The sequence below is a fragment of the Colobus angolensis genome, unplaced genomic scaffold (genome assembly GCF_000951035.1).
Source record: "Colobus angolensis palliatus isolate OR3802 unplaced genomic scaffold, Cang.pa_1.0 Scaffold125, whole genome shotgun sequence".
Taxonomy (NCBI): Eukaryota; Metazoa; Chordata; class Mammalia; order Primates; family Cercopithecidae; genus Colobus; species Colobus angolensis.
The window spans coordinates 2900187-2927780 of record NW_012113697.1 but is presented as its reverse complement, the minus strand read 5'-3'; the positions used below and the strand labels follow the sequence as shown (position 1 = coordinate 2927780).

At 43.3% G+C, this 27594-nt stretch overlaps 1 protein-coding gene across 1 annotated transcript in view; it reads left to right on the top strand.

The window, feature by feature from the left end:
• The window catches only part of ARHGAP44 (Rho GTPase activating protein 44), a 208936-nt gene that overhangs the window by 107873 nt on the left and 73469 nt on the right, over positions 1-27594 (top strand). The window contains exons 3-6 of the mRNA XM_011933290.1: positions 299-403; positions 12724-12800; positions 19627-19738; positions 23447-23523. Coding sequence (XP_011788680.1) covers positions 299-403; positions 12724-12800; positions 19627-19738; positions 23447-23523 — 371 coding nt within the window. The remainder of the gene's footprint in view (positions 1-298; positions 404-12723; positions 12801-19626; positions 19739-23446; positions 23524-27594) is intronic.

Here is a 27594-nt window from a genome sequence, read left to right as displayed (position 1 = left end):
GGGCCTGTCATGGGGGGGGGGGAGGGGGGAGGGATAGCATTAGGAGATATACCTGGTGTAAATGACGAGTTAATGGGTGCAGCACACCAACATGGCACATGTATACATAGGTAACAAACCTGCGTATTGTGCACATGTACCCTAGAACTTAAAGTATAATAATAATAAAAAAAAGAAAGCTGTCTCTCCGGGAGTGCTTATCTCCATGAAAACATGAGTTGTGATTGTCCACACCCACAATCCCTCCTCCCCTGACCTTGCACTCTCTCAGTGGCACCACCCGCTCTTCTCTCTGCAGGTGGAGAAGCGTCTGGAGCTGGTGAAACAGGTGTCCCACAGCACGCACAAGAAGCTCACCGCATGTCTGCAGGGCCAGCAAGGGGCAGAGGCTGACAAGCGCTCCGTAAGTGCCCTCCCAGCCCCAGGGAGCTGAAATCTTGCCTACTAAGGACAACGGTCCTACTCTTGTGACCCCCCTGGATGTAGCTGTTTATGTAGCTGCTTATGTGCCCGAGAACTGACTCAGCAGCTCTAGCTGCCTGTTTTCTGTTTTTTGTGGAGTGACGACCCTCCCTACTGTTCTCGCTCTTTAGCCCAGCCTGAAGCATCCCCTGCCCTCCCCAGGCAAGGTGAGGTCCTCTCCCTGTCCTCCCCAGATTGGAGCAACTGGGAAGACGGGTGTCCATGAGATCTCACCTCTAGGGAAGTTTTATCCCTTGATGGATATCTGAACCCTGTTTCAGCTCATCATAGATTGCATTTGCCTCAATAGTATCTTAAGATCTCTTGGAAAAAAAGTATATCGTGGTTTTAGAGGTTACAAGTGACCTATAAAGGCCCTTGAAAATTGTTTTCGCTATCATGAGACACAATAAAAAGAGCCTGCTAAATAAAGCTTCTCTAATGCCTTTGTCTATAACCTACATTAGAAATAACAGGCATTGTATAATGCAATTCCATTTCAACAGTCCTCTGCATGAACAGCCTCTGCAGGTTTACCTTCCTCTTGACCCCATCCCTCTCAGCCCCAACCAAAGATTAAAAGATATTCTTAGGCATTCACTTGGCTTTATTACAAGGGATATGCAATCTAGACTTTTCTCCTTCTTCCTTGAGTTTATAATCTACACGATTGGTATCTTCTAGACTTTTTTTTTTTTGACTTGCAGTTATTGCTGACTTCCGCATCCCCTTGGTCCCCCTGATACCCCTCGGCTTATGTCAGCCTCATTTCTGTTGAACTGTCATGTAATGTGCCACAATACTTCTTCCCAGCTCCTGCTGCAGTGCAAAAACCTGCTCTGCTTGCCCTACCAGTCATTTCTTTCTTTTTTCCAAGCCCTGATTTCTTCTTTCTTAATATTCCCAGCAGGAATCATTTGTGTGTGTATAAATAAAACTTTCACAGCTCTGAAACATATCTATAGAAATAATTCTGTATGTATCAGGAATTCAGCAAGGGGAACTGTCTAAAGGGAGAGTTTGCAAAACGACTTTGGGCATGAAACCCTGTTATCAAACCCACATCTAATGGGGGACTCCAGGAACGGTTCCGGATGGGGATGCTGGAGCCAAGCCTGCCTTTCATCTGTGTCCTTTTTTTTGTTGTTGTCCCAAGAAGCATCATTTTTAAAATAACTGGCCCAAAGTAGAGTATGTTTTGGTATCGAGAGTATCATCTAAATGTTGCCACCAGAGGCTTGAATTTGGCCTTTGGTGTTGGTAAGCGGATTAGTACTAACATTATTTTTCTGGGATCAGATGAATTTACCTGGATTGGTGGCGTTTTCACTGAATTGAGAATCTTACGTACTTTATCAGTAAGGGGACATTCGGGTCCCTGAGTGATCTGATGTATAGGGCGTGGATAGAAGATTTGAGGTATGGCAAAGCCAGCAGATTGGGAGATGATCGCCAAGGAGAGATAGTTATTCACGCTTCCCAAGAGAAGGGGACGGGCCACGTCACCCAGAAGGCCACAGGGGAAGCTCTGGGGTTGGTCAGGAGGTAAAAGAGAGGACCGTGGGCCAGAGCCTTTGTTGTGGTGTCTACAGCAGATATAGAATTGATTAGTTTGAATTATTAAGGACTGTTTCTAGTTGTCTGGGACCTGACCTCCCAGTCGGGTAATTAGGGCAGATGGACAGTGGCCTGGGGTGTGAGAGCCCCTTAGAGGAGGTTGTTAAAATGTGAACTCTAGATTAGCTTGCATTTAAAAAGCATTCTGTGGGTGAGTCGTTTACTATTTCTAGGAATTGCCTAGTCTGGGAGGGGCAGTCCCTCCAGGATCAGCAAGGACCCAAGATGTTGTCAAAGCATCTGAATACAGAAAATAAAAAAAAAAAAAGGTTAATAACTATACTGCTTCCTAGAGACTTGAGAAAAAGGCACATAGTTGCCTCACTTAACAAAATGTCTGAGGTAGCCAGTTTCAAGGTTTATCTAGCAGCTTTGGGTCAGCATCTATGTGATGCTTGGGCCTCCATTTACAACTGTAATGTGGCTGCTGCAGCTCCATGCATCACATCTTCACATAACCACATCACAGGCAGGAAGTGGGAAGGCGCTAAGACCATGATTAATTTCATTTATGTTTCTCTAGCAGCAAGGGAGGCTGAGAAGGTGAATATGTGTCCAAGATAAAAGGGTTTGCTGTGACTGGCCATGATTCACCAACTAGGACATACTCTATCTGGCTTCTCTTACTAGAGAAGACACACAGTGCTTGTTACCAGGCTCTAAAGGCTGCAGTCACGTGCATGCAGTGATAAACGTGTAAACTGGGAGAAGTCCACAGTGGAAGTAGGTGCCCAAGCACGTATAGGTCAGTGATTTCACTCTATGGATTTTTTTTTTCTTAAAGACAGAGTCTTGCTCTGTCGCCCAGGCTGCAGTGCAGTGGCGCAATCTTGGCTCACTGCAGCCTCCACCTCCCAGGTTCAAGTGATTCTCCTGCCTCACCCTACCGAGTAGCTGGGACTACAGGTGCGTGCCACCACGCCCATCTAATTTTTGTATTTTTAGTAGAGACAGGGTTTCACCATGTTGGCCAGGATGGTCTTGATCTCTTGACCTCGTGATCTGCCTGCCTAGGCCTCCCAAAGTGCTGGGATTATAGATGTGAGCCACTGTGCCCAGCCTCACTACATGGATTTTAAGTGCTTGATTTTGTCAATGATTTCTTATGCTGATCCATCTTTCCTTGTCATCATATGACTGAATAAATAGTCTGAAAGTCAAAGAGCCATTTAAAATATGAAACAATCAAAGAACTGTGGGAAAAAATTTCCAAACTCATTTTTTTTCAGTTTTTCTCTAAACACATTAAGAGATGTAATAGGAAACATGATATTTATAAATCACCTCAAATAGTGAAATGCATATCCAGTTCTTTGTCATGATTAAGTAAGGAGATATGTCAAGACAGGAGCAATTGGTGAGAAGGAAAAGAAATAAAATGAAAAGGATCAGGTAAAGGGAAGGTGGAGTGGGAGGGAGGGAGTGAATGAACAGACGCTGTCTCGGGAGTTAAATGTTGTGAGAGGGTCCAGAGATGGACAATCACAGGGGTAGTGTGGGTCTTGGAATCTCAGGTTCAGGAGAGACTTTATGGGGATCCATGCAATATTCTGCTTTTTATCTGAGCACATGTAAGTTGCTACTTGAGCACATGTAAGTTGCTACTTGAGCACATGTAAGTTGCTTTTTGTTATTTCTCTTTTAGCAAGCTCAGTAGCTCTTTAGTTGTGTGTTCTAACTCCTAAACTTTTGTCATACCACTTTTAAAGTTTTGCCCTGCAAGCTGTGGCTGCCAGGCAGATGTGGGTGGGCATACAAATGGGATTTTGTTGCCATTATCTCAGTGAACAGAGGGAACATTATTGTCTTGTGGGTACTGAGTAAACTGGATTCCTTATGTGGGATGAAGAATAGAAAGCATATGAATTACCTTTCCATGTTGCCATCTTTTTTTATTTTTATTTTTATTTTTTTGAGATGGAGTCTTGCTCTGTCGCCCTGGCTGGAGTGCAGTGGCGCCATCTCGGCTCACTGCAACCTCCGCCTCCCGTGTTCAAGCGATTCTCCTGCCTCAGCCTCCCGAGTAGCTGGGATTACAGACGCCCACCTCCACACCGAGCTAATTTTTGTATTTTTAGTAGAGACAGGGTTTCACCATGTTGGCCAGGCTGGTCTCGAACTCCTGACCTTGTGATCTGCCAGCCTCAGCCTCCCAAAGTGTTGGGATTACAGGCGTGAGCCACCATGCCCAGCCTCCATGTTGCCATCTTTAATCCTGGATAATAACTGGTTAGTTCCTAGGTTTTCCGGACTCTTAATATAATGAAGATGTTTAGTTTTTTGAAGTCCTTGCATTTCTCATTAGGAAGTCATGCCCAACAAATAAAGTGCTACCATGTGAAAGTGTTTCTCCACCTTATTCAGCAAATATTTAGAAAACACCAAGTCTGCCATGCAAGGCGGTGTGTATGCTAAGTGCTGAGCCAGCTGAGCAGGATTTCTGTGCTCTAGAAGCTCACCACCCAAGGGGAGACAGTGCATTTGCTACTCAGACCATGTCTTAGTGCTGAGAAGAAGCGCTTGCTAGGAATTAAATAGTGGGAGGTTTCCGTGAGGAAGTGGCCGTTAAGGACAGGTAAAAGGTAGCAGCACCAAAAGGGGTAAACACACTTCTCAGACAGGGAGCAAGATGTGCCGGGTTCCGAGACACAGGAAAAAGTTTATTTTTATTTTTATTTTTATTTCTTGAGACGAAGTTTCACTCTTGTTGCTTAGGCTGGAGTGCAATGGCACAATCTTGGCTCACTGCAACCTCTGCCTCCCAGGTTCAAGCAGTTCTCCTGCCTCAGTCTCCCATGTAGCTGAGATTACAGGCATGTGCCACCACACTCAGCTAATTTTTGTATTTTTAGTAGAGACAGGGTTTCACCATGTTGACCAGGCTGGTATCGAACTCCTGACCTCAGGTGATCTACTTGCCTCAACCTCCCAAAGTGCTGGGGTTACAGGTGTGAGCCACCACACCTGGCCAAATTTGGCATTTTTGAGAAAAATAAAGGTGGGCAGAGTGACCAGACTGTAGAGAATGGGGAAGACGTGGCATGGGGCAGGACTGCAGAGGACAGGATCACGCCTTGTAGGGCATGGTGAGGGTTTGGACTTTATCCCTAAGAGTAGAGGAAAGCCAACATTTTAACAGGAGAGACATGATTGGATTTGTTGAAAATTGTATGAATAAAGGACTCATGGGTGGGACCATGGCAGAAGTGAGGCCAGTTACACAGAGATGGGAACAATTTCAGTGAGATGCAACGAGGACCTGAAAAGGGAGAAAAATCAGTATCCATTGAGAAAAATCAGTATACTGATCCAGGATCAGGTAGATCCTGGAGGTAGAGTATCAGGGCTTGATAACTGAGTGGATGTGGCCGTATGAAGAGGAGAGAGGGGTTTCATGGTCTCTACCCCGAGTGACTGTTGAATCCATTGGAGCTGCTGAGATCACTTCGGGAGAAAATGCAGAGTGAGAAGACAAATGGCTTTTGAATCAGGAACCCCAGGAACGGCAGCGTTTCACACTCTACCAGGAGGAGGACCCAGCAAAGAGGGCAGAACAGTAGAGAATGGTACTGTAAATCCATGCACTTGCTCATCTAAATCCCAGACACCGTTCTTTATTCTTTCCTTTCCATACGCCCCACATCCAGGCTGTCAGTAAGCCCTGCTGACTCTTCCTCCAGAGAATTTCCATTTGGCTTTAACATTTACCACCCTAGTCTAAGCAGCTGTCAGTTCTTTCTGAACACAGTGACTCCTATCACGTCTTCCACCCCAAACCCTTCCCTCCTTCCTCTTCCCTTCTCTGCAACCACAGGAGCCAGTGTTTAAATTGGAAATTCAGTCACGTCACCCTCCTGCCTTATCCTGCTCTGGGATTCCCATGGTAGAATGAAATCTGAACTCCTTATCTTGGCCCTTGGACACTATGATGTGTCTTCTGCCTGCATCTCTGAGCTTGGCTCTGGGCTTCCTTCCCCTCTGTCATCGTTCTTCAACTGTGCTCACCTGGTACTGAGCATGCCTAGCTCAACTTCACTTGGGCCATTGTGCTTGCTCTATCCTCCGTAGGGAATCCTCTTATCCAGCATTTCAAGCCAGCAACCTGTTGAGTTCTCAGCTCAGATGTCACCTTTTCAGGAGGCTTTCTTGACCACCTAATGTGTCTGCTTCCTCCCTCACCCTAATCCCATTTCCCTATTTTATTTTCTTTATAGCACATATTAGTATCTGAAATCACTGTGATCATTTCCATCATTGTGATGGGAGCCGGGATCTTGTGTCCCCATCAGTTCTGTTCTCCATGCCTAAAAAAGAACCTGCCGCAACAGGACGATGATACAAGCAGATGTGTGTCGTGAATGGATGGTCTGTGAATATTTTAGGTACAGAACTTGCCTACCACACTAGCATGCCCTTCATCTTCTGTAACAGGCAATTCTGAGGTTAAGCTCTGGAATCTGACCACCGAAGGGTGAAGCCCAGTTCTGTTACTTCCTAAGTTAACTTGAGCTTGGGCAAGTTCATTACCTCATAAGCCTTAGCTTCTTCATTTGGAAAATGGTAAGAATCGTAACAATTCCCTACCCAGCAGGGTTGTTTGAGAGGTCAGTGAGGTAAAGCATGTACATGCCTTGCACGATGTTAACTTAAGTAAATATTAAAGAAGTGTAACCTGGTGCTGTTAGGAGTGGCCCACTCTTAGGCTGGAGTGGCTGTTAAGAACCATTGAGACCAGAGCATCAAGCCTGGGCTGTGTATCTTGTTGGGGCTGAACCACAGAAGAGCTGGTTGCCTGGGCCTGGAATTAGAGGACAGTAGACAATAATTTTCAGAGATAGGGAATATGTGTGTGAGAGAGAGAGAGAGAGAGAGAGAAAGAGACAGAGAGAGAGAGAGAAAGAGAGAAAGAGACAGAGAAAGAGAGAGAGAGAGAGAAAGAGAGAAAGAGAGAGAGAGGGGGTGTGTGTGTGTATGTGTATGTGTGTGTGTGTGTGTGTGTGTGTGTGTAGGAATGGGGTGGATATTAGAATGAGGCTTATTACCTGGGTCATCCTATAAACTGTGTTGCTTATGCCCAAGATAATTTTAGAGAGAATAATCATCTCAGACATGTCAGATTGACTATATTGAAACCCTGGGACAGTCTGTCTTTCCTTCCCTTAATTCTTAAGGTTCTATCTGAACTCTAGAGCTAGGGAAAGAAATTATTTTAATAGCTCCTCTTTGGCTCTGAAAATCACTGGCCAGCATGAAGTTTGCTAAGATCTTTTTACCTGGACACTAATATTTACCAGGGATCGGGACTGGCTTTGTCAGTGTGGATCCTTGGTACTGGAGGGAAAATGATTTTGGGAGCTTTTCTAGATCTTTGAGCAATTTAATTCTTCTAAGACTGGATACCCTTTTTAAAAAAAATTAATTTATTTCCATAGGTTTTTGGGGAACAGGTGGTGTTAGTTACATGAGTAAGTTCTTTAGTGGTGATTTCTGATATTTTGGTGCACCGATCACCTGAGTAGTGTACACTGTACCCAATGTGTAGTCTTTTATCCCTCATCCCCCTCCCACCCTTTCCCCTGAGTCCCCAGAGTCCATTGTATCATTCTTATGCCTTTGTATAAGATTGGATGTCATTATACTTGAAATGAGGGTGACCAAAGTGTGAGGGAGAAAGCAAACAGTGTCTCAGTTAGAGGCAATCTTAGGTTATATGAGATTGCTACAATGCCTGACATTTCTTGAGCTGTTAATGTTCCTTCACCTTAGGGAATCTTTTTAGAAATAGAAATCATTTGTAGTCTGTTGTGGGTTACAGTCCATTAACCTCTTCTTATGTACTGTCTTTGATTATGGGGTTATACTTACCCCCTTTTGGTATGAAAGTAATATCATCTTAATGCATTTCTTCCTTTCTTTTGTCATTTGGTGGTGTCCTTGCAATTTCTTGATTCTTTTTTTTTTTTTTAATTTGAGACAGAGTCTCGTTCTGTTGCCCAGGGTGGAGTACAGTGGTGCGATCTCAGCTCACTGCAACCACCGCCTCCTGGGTTGAAGCGATTCTCCTGCCTCAGCCTCCCGAGTAGCTGGGATTACAGGTGCGTGCTGCCACACCCAGCTAATTTTTTGTATTTTTAGTAGAGATGGGGCTTCACCATGTTAGCCAGGATAGTCTCAATCTGCTAACCTCATGATCCGCCTGCCTCAGCCTCCCAAACCCCTGGGATTACAGGCGTGAGCCATGGCTCCTGGCCAATTTCTTGATTCTTAAAGCATCTACACAAATAAAAACTCATGTTGATTTTCACTAACTTACCCCTACCTTGGAATCCAGGCTCTCAAATTCACCTTAACATCTCTCCTAGAGTGATAGTTACACCATTGGTAGGGTACTTGAGTAAATACATTTTCTTATCTTCATTCAATGATCTGTGTAGCCATTAAAATAAAAGAACAAGACAGTTCCATATGTAATGATAGGAAATGATACGAAAGGTATCTATCTCTGTGTGAAAAGGAAAGCAAGGCACAGAGTGGTGTGTAAATTGAGTATGCTAACGTGGGGAGAAATACTAAAAGCAGACGTACACACATGTATGTATAATTGAATCTGCTTAGAATATTTATGAAAGGATACACAAAATCTGGTCACTGTCATGGTCTCTGGTGAGGGGAATGAGGTGGTTGAGGGACGAGTGAGTGTGGGAGGGACTTTTTACTATAAATCTTCTGGCATCTTTTAGTTTTATTTATTTATTTATTTTTTTGAGACGGAGTCTCACTCTGTCACCCAGGCTGAAGTGCAGTGGCACGATCTTGGCTCACTGCAACCTCTGTCTCCCAGATTCTAGCAATTCCCCTGCCTCAGCCTCCGAAGTAGCTGGGACTACAGGGGCGCGCCACCACCCATGGCTAATTTTTTTTGTATTTTTAGTGGAGATGGGGTTTCACCATATTGGCCAGGCTGGTCTCAAACTCCTGACCTCATGATCCATCCACCTTGGCCTCCCAAAGTGCTGGGATTACAGGCGAATTAATTCTTTTACTATAAGAGATATGATAGAGAATTGAGAAAGGGCAGGAGGGAAAGGTTACGCTCCTTGTTAAAATTAAAAAGCACATCCGTTGAGAATTCACTTAATTCTGTCCTCTCTGCCACCTAAGAGGGTCTCAAAATCATTAGTGCAGCTGTGTGTTTTCCAGTCTGCACTTTGCAGAACAGTTGCTTGGCTGTCCCCTCTCCATCCTCCCTCCAGAAGTCGGATCAACCTCATGTTCCTCCAGTGGCCGGTCTTGTCTTGTGGATCTTGACCTTCATTCATTTGGTCACCCTCGGGCACAATTTTCTGCTCCACTCACTGACAGGATAATCTGACTAGTCTTTTTCCATAGTTGGAAAAACTCTACTTACCTTCTGGTAGATGTATTTCTTCAAAGGATGTCAACTCTTGGACTGTCAGAAGTCCCCTTTACTATAGGCAAATCCTCTCTTCTTTGTCCAATTTCAAAAAGATTCAGAAACGCTGAAGTCTTGCCCTGATGACAGGTCACGGGACTGTGAATCTTTAACACAAACCAAAATGGTCTTTTTATGTGAGCTCATCAGTACTATGATTGTACCATCTGACATTCAAGACGAAGCGTCTTCACTGACTTGTCACTGGGACATTGTAGACACTTGCAAATTAAACCTGGTTTCTCAAGCATGGCACTATTGACATTTTGAGCCTAGTAATTCTTTGTTGGAGGAGACTGTTCTGTGTATTGTAGGATGTTTAGCAACGTCCCTGGCCTCTACCCATCAGATGCCAATAGCATCTCCCATGCGGTACCAATCAGAAGTGTCTCCAGATGTTTCCAAATGACCCCAGGAGGACAAAAATCACCCCTGGTTGAGAACCAATATCATAAGCTATGCCCTCTCTGTGAGGCTACAACTGGAATATTATGCCTGCTTCTCTGAAAAACATTCTGTTTGTCTACACTTACATAACACTTCTGTGACCACATGTGTGGGGGGATTTTCTCCACACACCAAGCAGTTCTCCAACTCTGAACACCAGCTGTGTGTCTTGCAATTTATTCTGACACTGTGTATCTGGAGTTAGTGTCAGATCTCACAGGTTAAGGGCTCAGTCCCACAAGACTGCCCCTACTTAGCATGTCAGTTGCAAATCTAGTCTTCTGGTATTTCTGATCAACCAGCTATAAATTAGGGGTTCCGCAACCCCCTCCTCAGGTTTGATAATTTGCTAAAATGGCTTGGAGAACTCAGAGAAACACTTTAGTTGTATTTATCAGTTAGGATATTTTAAAGGATACAAATGAACAACCAGATGAAAAGAGTAACCTTAGGGCAAGGTATGATGATGTTTATTGTTTATCTTCACCATTAGAAGTAAGTTCTGTGGCTGGGTGTGGTGGCTCACACCTGAAATCCCAGCACTTTGGGAGGCCAAAGCAGGAGGATTGCTTGAGCCAAGGAGTTCGAGACCAGCCTGGGAAACATAGTGAGACACCATCTCTACAAAAAATTTAGAAATAAAATTAGCGTGGGAGTGCGTGTCTGTAGTTCTAGTTGCTCAGGAAGCTGACGCAGGAGGATTGCTTGGGCCCAGGAGCTGGAGGCTTCAGTGAGCTATGATTGCAACACCGTACTCCAGCCTGGGTGATAGGGCAAGACCTTGTATCAAAAAACAAAACAAAACAAACAACAAAACAGAAGAAAAGAAAAGAAAAAAGGAAGAAGAAAAGAGAAAGAAAAGAGAAAAGAAAAATGTTCCATGAGAAAGGTGTCTAGTTTTATTCATCACTGGTGTGGTGCCTGCCCTCCATAAATGTTGGATTAGTAAATGAATTATAAGGGGAAACTCTGTGTGTTAACACCAGGAGGCTCTGGGCTGGGTGTAGTTCAGTCACTTTCTATTTGAAGAACTACCTTTGTAGCCATGTAGATTGGAAGACCTGAGAAGGTGCTAGTGGTTCTTACCTTGTTTTTGTTCTGTCTGTGTGTACTGGCTGGTCTTAGTTCAGAAAGGAGAGAACTCTTTGATACTTAGCATGGGGAACGGGTCATGCTAAACTCCCATCACAGCTTGTCTGTCCCTCCCTGTAACATAAAATGTAGCATTTAAAAGTGTACAGTGGTTTTAACAGGCTATTTACCACCACTGTCTAGTTCCAGAATGTTTCCATCATCCCCAAAGGAAACCACATACCCATTAAGCAGTCCTTCCCCATTTTACTCACCCCTGCAGCCCTGTGACAAGCACTAATCTACTTTCTGTCTCTATGAATTTGCTTATTCTGGATATTTCACTAAATAGAGTTACACAATATGTGTCCTTTTGTGTCTAGGTTATTTCATTTAGCATGATGTCTTCAGGATTCATCCATGTTATAGCATGCAACATTCCCTTTTTCACGGCTGCATAATGTTCCATTGTATGGATATACCACATTTTGTTTATCCATTTATTCATTGGTGGACATTTGAGTTGTTCCCCTCTTTTGGCCGTTGTGAATAGTGTTGCTCTTCACATTTGTGTACCTATTTTGTGAACATCTGTTTTCAGTTACTTTGGATATATACCCAGGAGTGGAATTGCTGTGCCATGTGATAATTCTGCTTAACTTATTGAGATACTAAGTACACTTTCACAGTGCTGCACCAGTTTAAACTTCCACTAGTAGTAATGCATGAAGGTTTATGCTCACCAATCCTTATTTTTTTTTGTTTTGTTAAGTATTAATATTATTATAGCCATTTTAGTGAGTGTAAAGTGAGACCTTGATTGGGGTTTCCCTAATGACTAATGAGGTTAATTATCTTTTCATGTGCTCTTCGGCCATCTATCTTTTTTGGAGTGTGTCTTTATTTTGGCACTTACTCTTTCTGGGTTGTAATTGCATGTGAACACTTTTCTGTCTCTTTTTTGACCATAGCTGCCTCATTTAGTTACTTATTTATTTTGGAGACAGAGTTTCACTCTTGTTGCCCAGGCTGGAGTGCCATGGCACAATCTTGGCTCACTGCAACCTCTGCCTCCCGGGTTTAAGCCATTCTGCTGCCTCAGCCTCCCGAGTAGCTGGAATTACAGGCATGTGCCACCACACCCAGTTAATTTTTATATTATTAGTAGAGACAGGGTTTCACCATGTTGGCCAGGCTGGTCTTGAACTCCTGACCTCAGGTGATCCCCCCACCTCAGCCTCTCAAAGTGCCGGGATTACAGGCGTGAGCCACCGCGCCCAGCCACTGCCTCATTTTTAAAATAAGGCAAATACACTCTTTAAGAGACATATTATTTTTGGAAATTAAGGCATTGCTCAAATCTTTGTTGACATCATTTTAAATTTTTCTCATTTTTCCTTCTTGCTGTCCTACCTCATTTTAAAATGCAGCATGTTAGCCTTAGGCTTATTTCTCAAAGTGGCAAATATAATTCAGTTCTCGTTTTCTGAATTTTGACATCTCTAAGTCTAACCCATCATGGTACACTATGAATTTCTAGGTTTAAACCTATTTTAAAGTCAGCTTGTTATAGCTGATAAAATACCTTGGCAAGTATTTGACTTTTTGCTATTTTAGATGCAACAGATGAATATGGAAAGTAGCTTTCATTACACCATTTGCTTTCTTTTCAGAAAAAGTTGCCTTTGACAACACTGGCTCAGTGTCTGATGGAGGGGTCAGCTATCCTGGGAGATGACACACTTCTTGGGTAAGGTGACACCTTGCGTGGGTTGGTGCCAAATCTAGGTAAGTCCCCATCTATGCAAAGGGGACTAGTCCCTCTCAGGGAAGTACCTGAATTCTCACTGGGGACTTTGGTGGAAAAAAGGAAAATGTTACCAGTGGGAAATCAGAACTCTTGGCTCTGAAATCATATTGTCTGTGCAGTGAGGCAAGGCCCAAGTAGAGAGATTAACATGAAACTGATGAAGGACAATTGAAATCCCTAGGGCCCTAGCAGAAGCAAATATGAAACCTCTCAATTCAAATGTCAGAACTTACCAGATTCTCAGAAAAGCAGCGCTGGCTCATGTTGAGCTTACAACAAAACACACTGAAAATAGAATCGTCATGAGAGAGCATCGACAGACACAATCAGTAGGAGAGTCAGTACCCTGAGAACTAAAAATAATAGAACTGTATGGAAGAAAATATAAAATAATTGTTTAAATGGAAATTTTAAAATTAAAAAACAGAATCCTTGACAAGAGAATCAGACAATATTAAAAAAGAATAGGCAGGATGGAAGGCCAACCAAAAAGAACTTTCCAAAATTATGCTGAAAATGTTAAATGATCTTGAGTCGAAAGAAACTGAAGATTATACACAAATAAAGAATTGCTGAACTTGAAAACAGATGTCGAGCCGCCACCCAGAATGAAGAGAATGAAGTGCAGGGATAAGGATGTAGGCATTCTGAAACTGAGAAACATGGGTGATAGAATGCAAAAGCTTAACATTCCATCTAGTGGGAATTCCTGAGGAAGAAAATAGGGAGAAGGGGAAGTGTGTGGTTGAATTTTTCTTTTCCAGATTTAAAGAAAAACATGTCTTTAGATTTAAGGAGCACAAAATGATTTGATGGAGATCAACAAGAAAAAAATTCATCCCCGGACATATTATAGTAAGACCACAGATTATCAACAAAAAATAGAAAAATGGAAAATTGACCAGAGGAAAAAAACATTGTTACTATAAAATAGCAGTTAAACTGATAACAAACTATGTATTCATCAGCCACAGTGAATGCCAGGAGATAATGGAGTAATGTCTTCAAGTATGGAGCGAAAATTTAAGAAACCTAGTATTCTGTGATAAAATAGGAAAGAGTAAGGATATTTTCAGGCAAAGATTTGAAGAAGATACTACCTGCATATTCTCACTGAAAGGGCTAGTTAAGGCTATATGAAATAGATTACATCTCTTTCACAGAAATAGAAGAAAGATGAGAAGTACAAGTACCAAGGTAGGAAAAAAATTGTGTTGTAGGAGAGGAAACTTTTTTTTTTTTCTCTCGAACCATCTTAGGTTCTTTGGTTGGGCCCTGAAAATTAGATTGACAAAAGGTAGATTAACAAGAGAAAAGCAAATAGATTTTATTAAAATGTGTAGCACATACACATGGAAGAACTCAGGAATGAGTAGATCAAAGGATAGTTAGAACATGGGCTTACGTAGACTTTTTTTTTTTTTTGGAGATAGATTCTTGCTCTGTCACCCAGGCTGGAGTTCAATGGCACAATCTCGGCTCACTGCAACCTCTGCCTCCTGGGTGCAAGTGATTCTCCTGCCTCCACCGCCCAAATAGCTGGGATTATAGGCGGGCGCCACCACGCCAAGCTAATTTTTGTATTTTTAGTAGAGATGGGGTTTCACCATGCTGGCCAGGCTGGTCATGAACTCCTGACCTCGAGTGATCCACCCGCCTTGGCCTCCCAAAGTACTGGGATTACAGGCATGCTTATGTAGCATTTTAACAAAGAACAATATTTTTTAGAGACGTGACAAGACAAAAGAGAAGGACTTTAAGTTTCTGTGGTGGCAGAATCAGTATTTCAAGCTCCTGTAGTGTTTGAAAGGAGGATAAAGGTATTACATTTAAATTTAATGTCCAAATAGTAAAAAATATAAAATAAATTTAGTGTCAAATATGCATGTTAGAAAAGTAAGACTAACCACAAAAAGAATAGAAATAAGATATATAACTTTCAAACTAACAAAGGATGAAAAGGAAAAATAAAAAAAATACATAGAAGGCACTATAAGAGAAAAAACAAAACAAAAAAAACCACACATAATAATTGGAAAACAGAAAATGAGGGTGGTAGCAATCATTGCATTTATCTCTGCAATCGTAAGAGATATAAATGGAATAAACTCAGCTGTTCAAAGAAAATTTCAGGTGGACAGACATGAAATCCTGTTGTATGGTATTTCCAAGAGTCATGTGTGTAATATAATGACACAGCAAGCCTGGAAGTAAAGATGGCAGATTGAAAAGCAGAATCTGATTTTCTCTCCTTCCAAAATCCACTAAAACTACAATATGGAGATTTTTTTTTTTTTTCTTAAAAGACATAAACCCACAATGGCAGGAAAAAGCAGAAAGACAACAACAACACAGTTTTGTGAGCTGTAAAGCATATGAATGACTGGGAACTAACCTGTCAAGTCCCCAAAAGCTGACTCCCAAGCCAGAAGTAGATATGCAAAGATCCCATGTAAACTGCATCAGGTAATGTTTACAGTCCTCAAGAACCGGCACCAGGGATCTCTGGAATAATGGGTCTTTGGGGGTGGAGTGGGTGATGAAACCCATGAATGTGGTTGAAAGCTTTTCACTTACCACTTGGATCACTAAACCCTGCCCTATCCACACGTCTAGGTGGCTGTCATCCCCCCTCTCCCACCTGAGCAGAATTCTCTAGAGGGGATAAGAGAGCAACTCTAGAATGGGGGACTCTCGGTGCAGTGGAGTGTATGGGTACCATTCAGTAAGGAAGAGGCTTGAGTGATCTAATATGTACTGGATGTGGATGCTGGTACTCCTCAGCCCTCTTCTTCCAGTCATGCAGCGCCCAGGCCTTTATCCTGTAAGCAGGAAATTAGAAGAGGCTTCTCTGGGGAATCAGATTAGTCCAAAAGGAAGGACCTAAAGATCTGAGGACGTTGGAGGGGGTCAGTGCTTCAATAAGTGACCCAACCAGATCTTTCTACAGATGAATTCACATACTCTGGGCTTTTTAGTCTCCACTCTTAAATATAGAGAGGCACCAAAGATCATCAGACGTCTGAGGAAATTCTCTAACCTGAAACCTGGAGACCAAAACAATGGGGTGGATAAAATGCAGCTCGGAAGAAACAGAGATTGTGGAGGGGAGGAAAAAATGATAGGAGAACAGTCACTTATGTTTTCAAGTGGTAAGGGAAGATAATATGTCCATGAAACGAAAACCAGAATGTTAATACAAAATATTTATGGGCAGGAAATATGCTGAGACCAAAAGCAAGCTTGTAGAAATGAAAAAATATGATAGAAGATATGAAATTCTCAGTAGGAGGTTTGGAAGATAAATATGAAGAAATCATCCAGATAAGCAAGAAGACAAAGACACAGACAATAGAAAAAATTAGAAAATTCAAGGACCAATCTAGGAAGTCTTATGCCCAAATAACAGGAGTTCTTAGAAAAGGTGAGGAAGAAATAATAATAAATAATCCAACAGCATTTTCCAGACCTTGAGGACATGAGTTTCTATACTGAAAAGGCCCATTGAGCTCCCAATACAATGGGAAGAATTAAGTTTATGCCACAGAGCTCACCATCGTGTATACTGGTGACAAAAGATTCTACAACCTTCTAGAGAGAAAACATGTCACATACAAAGGATCAGAAATGTGAATGCTTCCAGACTGACCAAAGCGGCAATGGCAGATAGAAGATTCTTAAGCAGTGCCTTCAGAATTCTGCTTCTGAAGGAAGCATGCTCAGCCTAGGAGTTCGATATTCTGCCCAAGTTTCAATCAATGAGAGGTTAGAGGAGAATGCCGTGACATACGTGGCAAAAAAATTGACTTCTCACCTATTCTTTCTCAGCAAGCTAAAGCAAGACAGCAAGACGTGTCCTTGGTGAGGGAGTGACCAAAAGAGAGGTAGACCCAAGATAACAGAATGTCCAGCACAAGGCAGAGGAAGAGAATCCCGGGGAATGGTGAAGGAAGATGCCAGGAAGACAGATGTGCCTTAGGGATAGAGGAAAACTCAGTTCGCATTGAGACAGGTCCAGGAGGGATTAATTCAAGAAGATGAAATTCATTTACATGATGTATGGTTCAATATTTTTTTGGTAATATTTTTAATGTATAAGAGAAGAAACAAAATTAGCACACAAAACTCATAAATTTGGTGTTTATCACTGCTTAGGATGAGGTTTAATTTTTTTTTAAGTAAGTTAAGCAAATTTTGGTTCAATATCTTAACAGACAAATTAAGAAAGTGGCAAAGTATTTTGAATTCAATTGGGTACATAGAAAACAAGCGAGCCAAACAAGGCAATTATTAATTTCAGGGAGAGCAAATAAGAGTGCAGGGAAAACCAGTAATTATAATATACTACCCAGATTAACTCCAAATAATATGGAGTCAAAGTGTAATATAAATAATAAGCCTCTATTAATATAAATAAAGGGAAGGAGGGGAAATGGAAACATAGCTAAATTCTCATTTTCTGTAATGTCAATAGCTAATATTTAAATTTTTTAAATTAAGTAGTATTAGAAATATGGAATAAATACCAGAAAATCAGATATAAGACACCATTAAGCTGGGCACAGTGGCTCACGCCTGTAATCCTAACACTTTGGGAGGCCAAAGTGGGTGGATTACCTGAGGTCAGGAGTTCAAGAGCAGCCTGGCCAACATGGTGAAACCTCATCTCTACTGAAAATACAAAAAGTTAGCCAGGTGCAGTGGCACGGACCTGTAATCCCAGCCACTCGGGAGGCCGAGGCACAAGAGTCGCTTGAACCCGGGAGGCGGAGGTTGCAGTGAGCCGAGATCATGTCACTGCACTCCAGCCTGGGTGACAGAGCAAGATTTCGTCTCTGAAAAAAAGACACCATTAAAAAGATGCAAAGGTAAAAAGTACACCTGGGCGCTGACGTTTGCGGCAGATAGGAAAAAGAGTGAAAATCTTCATTCACACATCTATGTATATGAAGTTCCTACAAATAAATAGATCCTAAAACAAAAATAGCCAAGGAATATGAACAGGCACTTCATGGGAGAGGGATATTCAGTCTTACTAGCAGTCAAGGAATGTAAATTAAAATCAGAAGGAGATAATAATTTGTATCCACCAGTTTGGCAGAAATTAAGACACCTACCAAGACCAAGAGTTGGCAAGGGTATAGAGCAATGGGAACTCCCATTTGTGCTAGTGAAATTTTCACACATGCAAAAAGAGACAGCACAAACATATTAACTGAAGCGCTACGTGTAATAGCGAAAAACTTGTTTGTGGGACAGCTTAACATAATGGTGGTATATTCATAGAACAGAATTCTCCATTGCAAAATGATCTAATTCTGCATGTACCAACATGGGTAAGCTCCAAACATAATGATAAAATAAAAACACAAGGCTGCCTGTAGTCCCAGCACTTTGGGAGGCTGACGTGGGTGGATCGCTTGAGGTCAGGAGTTCGAGACCAGCCTGGCCAACATGGTGACACTCTATCTCTACTAAAAATACAAAAAATTAGCCGGGCATGGTGGCAGCCTCCTGTAATCCCAGCTACTCAGGAGGCTGAGGCAGGAGAATGGCTCGCACCTGGGAGATGGAGGTTGCAGTGAGCTGAGATCGTGGCACTGCACTCCAGCCTGGGCGACAAGAGTGAAACGCCATTTCAAAACAACAACAACAACAACAAAAAAAAAAAACAAGAAAAAGCAAGTAGCATCAGGATATGTTCAGTGTAAAACCATGCATGTAGACTGAACTAAGTGAAGCAGCAGTATTAATATTGTATGGGGACACATACATGTAGAGTAAAAATGTGAAAATATCAACAGGAAAGGAGTATCCTCACTTTAAAAAAGCAGTAACCTCTGCTCATACTTTGTTGAATTGTAAAAGCTGATTTTTTTTGTTTGTTTGTTTGAGGCAGGGTCTCTCTCTGTCACCCAGGCTAGAGTGCAGTGGCGCTCTCTCGGCTCACTGCAGCCTCTGCCTCCTAGGTACAAGCAATTCTCATGCCTCAGCCTCCCAAGAAGCTGGGACTACAGGCATGCACCATCGTGCCTGGCTCAGTTTGGTATTTTCAGTAGAGACGGGGTTTCACCATATTGCCCAGGATGGTTTGTAAAATCTTTTTACTTGAGTTTCAGTTAACGTGGGTACCAGACAATGAGAGAATGGTCTGTATACAATTTTGGTAGAAATTAACATCTTTGAAATAGCATATTGTGTCATCTGGGAAGATGGCAGTCAGGTCTTTCTGTCATTTGCTCATTATTAATCCACTTTTGGAATTTTTTTTTCATTGGATAATTGTCTATATATCCCTGTACTAATTACATTTTCATGGCTTAGGAGTCAGGATTTTCTTTCTATCAGGACCTATTGAAATTGAGTTTTTGCTGTGTATTTGAAGGTGATGATTTGTTACCAGGCAGATTTTAGCTATCCAGTGCTCTTCTCAGAGACAGAAGCATCTGACTGTTTCTAGGCATGACTATTTTTAGGCATGTGAATTCGACATATGTGCCTGTTTTCTCCATGTCTCTCTCTTGTTTCCCCACATGTCCCCTTGTGCCCCAGGCACACAGTGAGTGACACCTTTTGGAAGCATTGACTATTTCAGAAATGGCAGAGAGCTGGAGCAGGTTGGCCCAGGGGGAGCCATGGAGATCAACCAGCTTATTAACACTGACTTGCAAAAGTTTACAAGTGAGCCAGGAAGTGAGGAGAGGGTAATGCCAGTGAAATGTCGTCTTCAAGAGTGTTCACTATTTGTTTCCCCCTTGGATTACAGGAAGATGCTGAAACTCTGTGGAGAGACAGAGGACAAGCTGGCCCAGGAGCTGATACATTTTGAATTGCAAGTAGAGAGAGACGTGATTGAGCCCCTGTTTTTGCTGGCTGAGGTAAGCAGCAAGAGTGAGGCCAGGCCTGAGTGAGCAAGGAGGTACCGAACAGCAGCCCCTCAGTCATTCTGTTTCCAGCTTTCTACTTCTGTCCCTTAACCTTCTCCCCGACGTTGTTTTTCATCAGGGATTCTTAACCAACCACACGGTCAAGATTCCCAAATATGTCGTTTCAGCATTTGCTACCCCTTCTCCCACCCATCCTCTTCCCTGCAGGCATTCCTAGAAGTAAGGTGGAAGGCTGGCAGCTTCCCCGCTTCCCCACCCACAGCCTCGACTGTCTTCACCCCCACCCTCCACCCATCTCAAGTCTTCAGTGATGTGAACAGCACCTACTCCTTACTAGGATTCTGGGGGACCAGGCATAAGAGACTCTCTGAGGCCTCTTGCAGTTTATATATATATATATATATATATGTATTTTTTTTTTTTTTTGAGATGGAGTCTCGCTCTGTCACCCAGGCTGGAGTGCAGTGGCATGATCATGGTTCACTGCAACATCTGCCTCCTGGGTTCAAGTGATTTTCCTGCCTCAAGCCTCCAGAGTAGCTGGGATTACAGGCACCCGCCACCATGCCCGGCTAATTATTGTAATTTTTGTAGAGATGGGATTTCACCATGTTGGCCAGGCTGGTCTGGAACTCCTGACCTCAGGTGATCCACCCGCCTTGGCCTCCCAAAGTGCTGGGATTATAGACGTGAGCCATCTCACCCAGCCGCAGTTTATGTTTATACAGGTTCCTTCTCTTTGCACTTTAAAAGACACTCAATTAAACTGTTAATTATTATTAATAATCAATGATTAATTAGTAATTAATAACAATTTTAAAATTATTTTTAATTGGTCATCTGTTAATAGATTGAGCATCTCAAACCTGAAATACTACAGAATCTGAAATGTTTTGAGCACCAGCATGATTCTCAAAGGAAATGCTCATTAGAGCATTTTGGATTTCACATATTCGGATTTGCGACGTGCAACCAGTAAATATAATGCAAATATTCCAAAAATCCAGAAAACTCCCAATCCCAAACATTTCTGGTCCCAAGCATTTCAGATAAGCGACAGTCCACCTGTATAAAATCTAACCAGCGCTATCCCTTAGAACTCCGTATGAGTCAGGGTTCTCCAGAGAGACAGAACCAATAGGATATATGAAAGAGGGTTCTCCCCTATTAGGGGGAGTTGGCTCACATCATCCCAGAGGGGGAGAGGTCCCATGATAGACCATCTGTAGGCCGGAGAACCAGAGAAGCCAGTAGCATGGCTCAGTCCAGAAACCTCAGAACCCGAAACTCAGTCCAGGAACCTCAGAAGCTGATGGTGCAACCCAGAATAGGAGGTGGAAGTCCAGAGGGACCCCCATTAAATGCCAGAGAACCTGGAGTCCAATGAGGGGAAAAGGTATCTCACTACGGGAGAGAAGGAGGGAGAGAGAGAGCAGAGAGAGAATCCTCCCTCCTCCTGTGTGTTTCAGCTAATTGGATGGCGCCGCCCCATTGCGGGTGGGTCTTCCTCCCAGCCTGCTGATTCGCACATTGGTCTCTTTTGGAAACACCGTCTCAGCCACACCCAGAAACAATGCTTCAGCAGCCTTTGAGGCATCCATCGGTCCAGCCAAGTTGACACCTAAAATTAACCCTTGCAGACTCCCTACAATGATGGAAATATTCTCAATCTGTGCCGTTTGATAGTCACTGCCCTTAAGTGGTTTTTGAGCACCAGTGCGATTCAGGAACTCAGTTGTTTAGTTTCTTTAATTTTCGTTAATTTAAATTTAGAATTTCATAGCCACGTGTGGCTAGAGGCTACTGTATTGAACTGCATTGCCCTAGACCCTGTCTGGCTTCCTCTCTGAACCACATCCAGCACCTCCACATCCCCTGATATTCTTTCTGGGACAGAGGTGTGGGCCAGTAATTACTTATGGACGTGAAAGTATTCAAGGAGAAAATCCTGGATGAGGTGCTTTGGGATTGACCAGCTCTTGGCTTCTCAGGGCATCTCCTCGCCTGGAGCATTCCTGAGATCCCCTCTGTGCCTCAGAAGAAGGGTCCTGGCTCTGGCCAAAGCCTGAAGCAAACCAAGGAGCAAGTCCAGTGTGGGTGCTGACAGTCACTTGACTCATTCAAGATACCCAATGGCCCTCCAGCTTAGCTTCGGGGCTGGGTGGTGACTCAGGTTGTCCAGGGACTTCTGCTTCCTATTGGAAGTCGGTAGACGTGGAACATTACTCATCCCTGCTCGGGAGACTGAATAGAAAGCACTTCAGAGAACTCTGGATTCTCCTCGAATTTTTTCCTTATATAAAAACCGCAGCCTGAGATGATTTTAGTTCAATTTTCGGCCAATTTTCGTTTTGCATTCTCACATCCTGCCCTACTTTTGCTGGGCCCGGAACCAAAATCTTGCACTGGGATGTTCAGTGAAGCCATTTTTAGAATGAAAAATATAAAAAGAGCATCCACATACAACCAAAATGGAAGAACTCGTAGCCGAGAAAAGCCATGATGGCAATGTTTATTCATTATTGACTGGAAAAGTCTTACTTTATTTCTATAAATAGAAACATCTGCTTCCTTTCTTTTTATAAATATAGAATCTGTATCCTAGATGCAGCCATAGCCTCTCCATGCTCTTCCTCCTTCAGCTGTCCGTTTTGCCTCAGGTCTGTGTGTCAGACATGACTGCATGGCTCCCTGCATTTTTTCCCTCTTTTGGCCTTTCTGGAAGTAAAGAGGGATGTGGTTGAGCCCTGTTTTTTTTTTTTTTTTTTGGTGGAGGGGGGTGGGTGCCAAGGTGAGGGCTGGAAAGTGGCCAGGCCTGCATGAGCAGAGAAGCACAGGACCTGTGAGGGGGTCTGGGTTGATGGAGAGCCTGGCTGGTGTCCAGCAGAGATGGAGCAGAGTTTAGCTCAGGAGAGGGCATCAATAATTTCATCTGATGTTGGTCAAGGGGTACTAAGTTGCCTTTAATGCAAGATGAGTAAATTCTGGAGACCTGATGTGTAGCACTGTGTGGTGATAGTTAATGATACTGTATTGTAGACTTGAAATTTGCTAAGAGGATAGATCTTAAATGTACTCACCATCAAAAAAAGAAAATAGAAACTATGGGATGTGATGGATTATGTTAATTAGCCTGAGTGTAGTAATCATTTCACAATGTGTGCATATGAAAACATTAAACCGTATACCTAAAATATATACAATTCCTGTTACTTAGACCTCAGTAACGCAAAAGGGAAAAAAGGATTTCATCTGAAAATAAGGATTGGGAGACTGCTAGTAAACTTGTTAGGTGACTGCCAATAGTTCTTTAAGAATTGTTCTAAGGAATAGTTCTTTTTTATTTTTTGAGACGGAGTCTTGTTCTGTCACCCGGGCTGGAGTGCGGTGGCGTGATCTCAGCTCCCTGCAACCTCTGCCTCCCGGGTTCAAGCGATTCTCCTGCCTCAGCTCCCAGGTAACTGGGATTACAGGTGCCTGCCACCACGCCCAGTTAATTTTTGTGTTTTTAGTAGAGATGGAGTTTCGCCATGTTGGCCAGGCTGGTCTCAAACTCCTGACCTCAGGTGATCCGTCTGCCTTGGCCTTCCAAAGTGCTGGGATTACAGGTGTGAGCCACCGTGACTGGCCAGGAATGGTTCTTAAATAATTTATCTTGAGCTTCAGTTTGATTGTATCTTTTATGTCCTGTAACCACAGGTGGAAATCCCAAATATTCAAAAGCAGAGGAAACACTTAGCCAAGTTGGTGCTGGACATGGATTCCTCACGAACCAGGTAGAATCTCTTTACTTTCTTTTTTACTTCTTTGAAGGGACAGTGGTCATATTTTGGGAGGGTGGGTTTTAAGTAGGCGAGTGTGTTTTCATTTACCAAGTTTTTCTTGACACCTAATGTGTGTCAGGCCCTGGAGGTAATCACAGTGAACTCGAGACACTGGGTCCCTGTTCTCATGAAGGCTGCAGTGGAGTTTTGGAGGTAGACACCAGGCAAGTGAAGAAACAAGACAGTTCTAGAAAGCTACAAGTCATTTAAAAAATGTAACACAGGGAGGCTGGGTGCGGTGGCTCATGCCTGTAATCCCAGCACTTTGGGAGGCCAAGGCAGGTGGATCACAAGGTCAGGAGATCGAGACCATCCTGGCTAACACAGTGAAACCCCGTCTCTATTAAAAAACAAAAAAATTAGCCGGGCTTGATGGCGGTCGCCTTTAGTCCCCACTACTTGGGAGGCTGAGGCAGGAGAATGGCGGGAACCCGGGAGGCGGAGCTTGCAGTGAGCCGAGATTGCGCCGCTGCACTCCAGCCCAGGCAACAGAGCAAGACTTCGTCTCAAAAACAAAACAAAACAAAAAATGTAACACAGGGTAGTTTTGGAAGGAGATGATGGTGAAAGGGAGCAACAGCATTAAGGGTAAAAGAGAAAAAGCTTTTTTGAGGTCAGTCACTTTGGTCTTACACTTAGATGATGAAAACTTGGCAGCCGTGCAGAGATCTGGTGCAAACCATCTATGGCAGAGGGCACAGCAAATGCAAAGGCCTGTTCAAGGCACAGAAGGAAGGTCGGTGTGGCTGGGGTGGAAGGAGCAAAGGGGTGAGAGGTAGGAGATGAGAGCCAGGAGGTAGGATGAATGCTATGTCCTGTCCATAACAGGAAATTTCGCATTCTGGGGATTCGCCTTTTCCTGAAGCTGATGGTGTGGGTATCTCCTTTCTGTAGCCTGTCTCTTAACTTGAGTCCTTTCAGAGAGCGGTCAAGTACCTATAGTGCTGTTCTTCCACACCCACCACAGTCCACCAGAAAATTCCTGTAGTAGCAGGCGGGTACCAAAGGCCCTGAGACGGCATTACCTGTCAGAGCAGGAATTGTGCACATATGTCCTTTTATTTTATACAGTGGGATATGTGTATATAAGCTGAAAAAGGCAGGTGCATGAGTATTAATATGGAAAGAACTATTTGGTTCTACCTTAGGTTTTTCGTAGGCCAACTTTATTTTTTAATTTATTATTTATTTATTTACTTAGTTATTTTTGAGACAAAGATTTGCTTTTGTCGCCCAGGCTGGAGTGCAATGGCATGATCTCTGCTCTCTGCAACCTCTCTGCCTCCCGGGTTCAAGCGATTCTCCTGCCTCAGCCTCCCGAGTAGCTGGGATCACAGGCACCTACCACCACGCTCAGCTAATTTTTGTATTTTTAGTATAGACAGGATTTCGCCATGTTGGCCAGGCTGGTCACGAACTCCTGACCTCAAGTGGTCTGTCCACCTCAGCCTCCCAAAGTGCTGGGGATTTTTTATTATTTTTAAAAATTTTGAGACAGGGTCTCACTCTGTGACTCAGGCTGGAATGCAGGGACGTGATCATAGCTTACTGCAGTCTTGAACTCGTGGACTCAAGCACTCTTTCTGCCTCAGGTCTCCCAGGTAGCTGGGACTACAGGCATATACCGCTACACCTGGCTGATTTTTTGTAGAGACAGGGTCTCACTGTGTTGCCCAGGCTAGTTTCAGACCCCAGTGTAGGCCAATTTTAATCGTCTTCACATCTTGTTTTCATTTTCTTGAAATAAAGAAACAATATATCTGGGCAGACCAATGTAGCATACAGAGTTCAGAAAGTCAGATTTCAAGGTTCAGATCAACTATTTTCTAGATATGTGACCTTGGTCAAGTTACTTAATCTCCCAGAATATCAGTTTCTTCACCTGGACACAAGGAGTAACATTCGTGGGTGGCTGTTTTGCGTATTACTATCACTTCCCAAGTGCTTTATAAAAAGAAGCTGAGGGCTGGGCACGGTGGCTCACGCCTGTAATCCCAGCACTTTGGGAGGCCAAGGCGGGTGGATCACAAGGTCAGGAGATCAAGGCCAACCTGGCTGACTCAGTGAAACCCTGTCTCTACTAAAAATACACAAAATTAGCTGGGTGTGGTGGCAGGCACCTGTAGTCCCAGCTACTCGGGAGGCGGAGGCAGGAAAATGGCCTGGGAGGCGGAGCTTGCAGTGAGCTGAGATCGCGCCACTGCACTCCAGCCTAGGCGGCAGAGCAAGACTCCGTCTCAAACAAACAAACGAAGCTGATACTGTAAGTAATTGGTGCACTGGAATTCTGCATCAGGAAGAATAAAAGGTACAGAGCAGTCCCCTAAGACCAGACATAAAACAGGTTAAATCAGCGAAGAAACAAGGGTTTCTTTGGTTAACTTAGTGTTCCCTAAACCCTCAGTCCACCTGAATGATTTTTGCCATCTGTGTTGATACATCTTTTAGGAGAGTTGATTACTTTTTCAAAATAAATCTATTTTAAAAAGAAATCCTTTAGTGCTACCATAAATTGGAAAGCAGTATCCTTTGCTACACATATCAGGTAAGCATAAAAGTGAACAGATGAAAGCAAAGCCAATGTTATTAAATTGTAGAGCCTATTGACTATGGAAGAATGTCATCCTGAAGCTCATCTCCCTTTGTTCAGAAAGAAGAAGGGGAGGCGTTGAGTGGTTTTAAAATTATTCTGATGCAAATCTGAGACTATCTCTTTAGTGTGCTTGGAGGAATAGAGAGCAGAATGAGTGGGAAGTATTCGAGTTGCTATTACTTCTATGACCTTGTGCCACGTAAAATTGCATCCCATAATACGAATGTTCAAGTTCCCTATTGTGGGAGTCATGTAAGATGGTTGAAGAAATGCAGATTGTCCCATTGTTTTCATGAGGTGGACACCGTGCTCCTGGGCAGAATGGCATCCTTCTGTGAAACCTGGGGCTTAGCTCTGAAGTCTTTTCTTTGCTTCTACAAAGAAAACCCGCGTTTCCACCACAGAGCCTCTTGTTAGCGGGCTGAATGCTAGTATCAAAGCACGTCATTACCGTACATATTTTTGTTTCGTCTTCTTATGAGAAGGAGAGTTACTCCTGGTCACACTGATGGTCCATTTTGTCTGGTGTTATGTTTTCCCTGGTGACACCAACTAGTGTGTAGGTTCTGCAAACGTACACGCCACTCGGTGTCATTAGGGACCTCTCTCCTGTGATTTAGCAAATGTTTTTATATCTTAAGCTTACCTCCTATATACTGAAATCTGGTAAGGAAATTCTACCTCCCCTAAGCAAATTTCTGTTCTTATAAACTTCAACTTGGACCCTTTATAACCTTTGTTGTTTTAGGCTAAAAAAGTCTTTTTTGCATTGTTTTCATATAAACTTGATCCATCTCCTTTATCACATCACTGATGTTTCATAGCCCACTTTGTGTAGTTGTGAGTTTAGGGGTAGGGAATTGCTCTGGCGGATTGTTTGTTTTTTTGTTTTTTTGAGACGGAGTTTTGCTCTTGTCGCCCAGGCTAGAGTGCAGTGGCGTGATCTCGGCTCACTGCAACCTCCGCCTCCCGGGTTCAAGAGATTCTCCTGCCTCAGCCCCCCAAGTAGCTGGGAGTACAGGCGTGCGCCACCATACCCAGCTAATTTTTGTATTTTTAGTAGAAATGGGGTTTTGCCATGTTGGCCAGACTGGTCTCAAACTCCTGACTTCAGGTGATCCGTCCGCCTCAGCCTCCTGAAGTGCTAGGATTACAGGCGTGAACCACCACACCTGGCCGCTTTCACGGGTTGTTGACAGTACAGTCCTGTTGAAAACTCAGTTGATTTCCCCTTCAGGTCTCTGCTTTGGTAACTGTGGCAGGAGATCTAACTCAGGGCCTCAAGTTAGAGATTCCCCATCAGTATGAGTTATAGGCTACAGGATGAAACGGAATTTTTAGCAAAGTTATGCTCTTTGTTTCCACTTTACTCTCAGACTGGCTCACGCCTGTAATCCCAGCACTTTGGGAGGCCGAGGCGGGCGGATCAC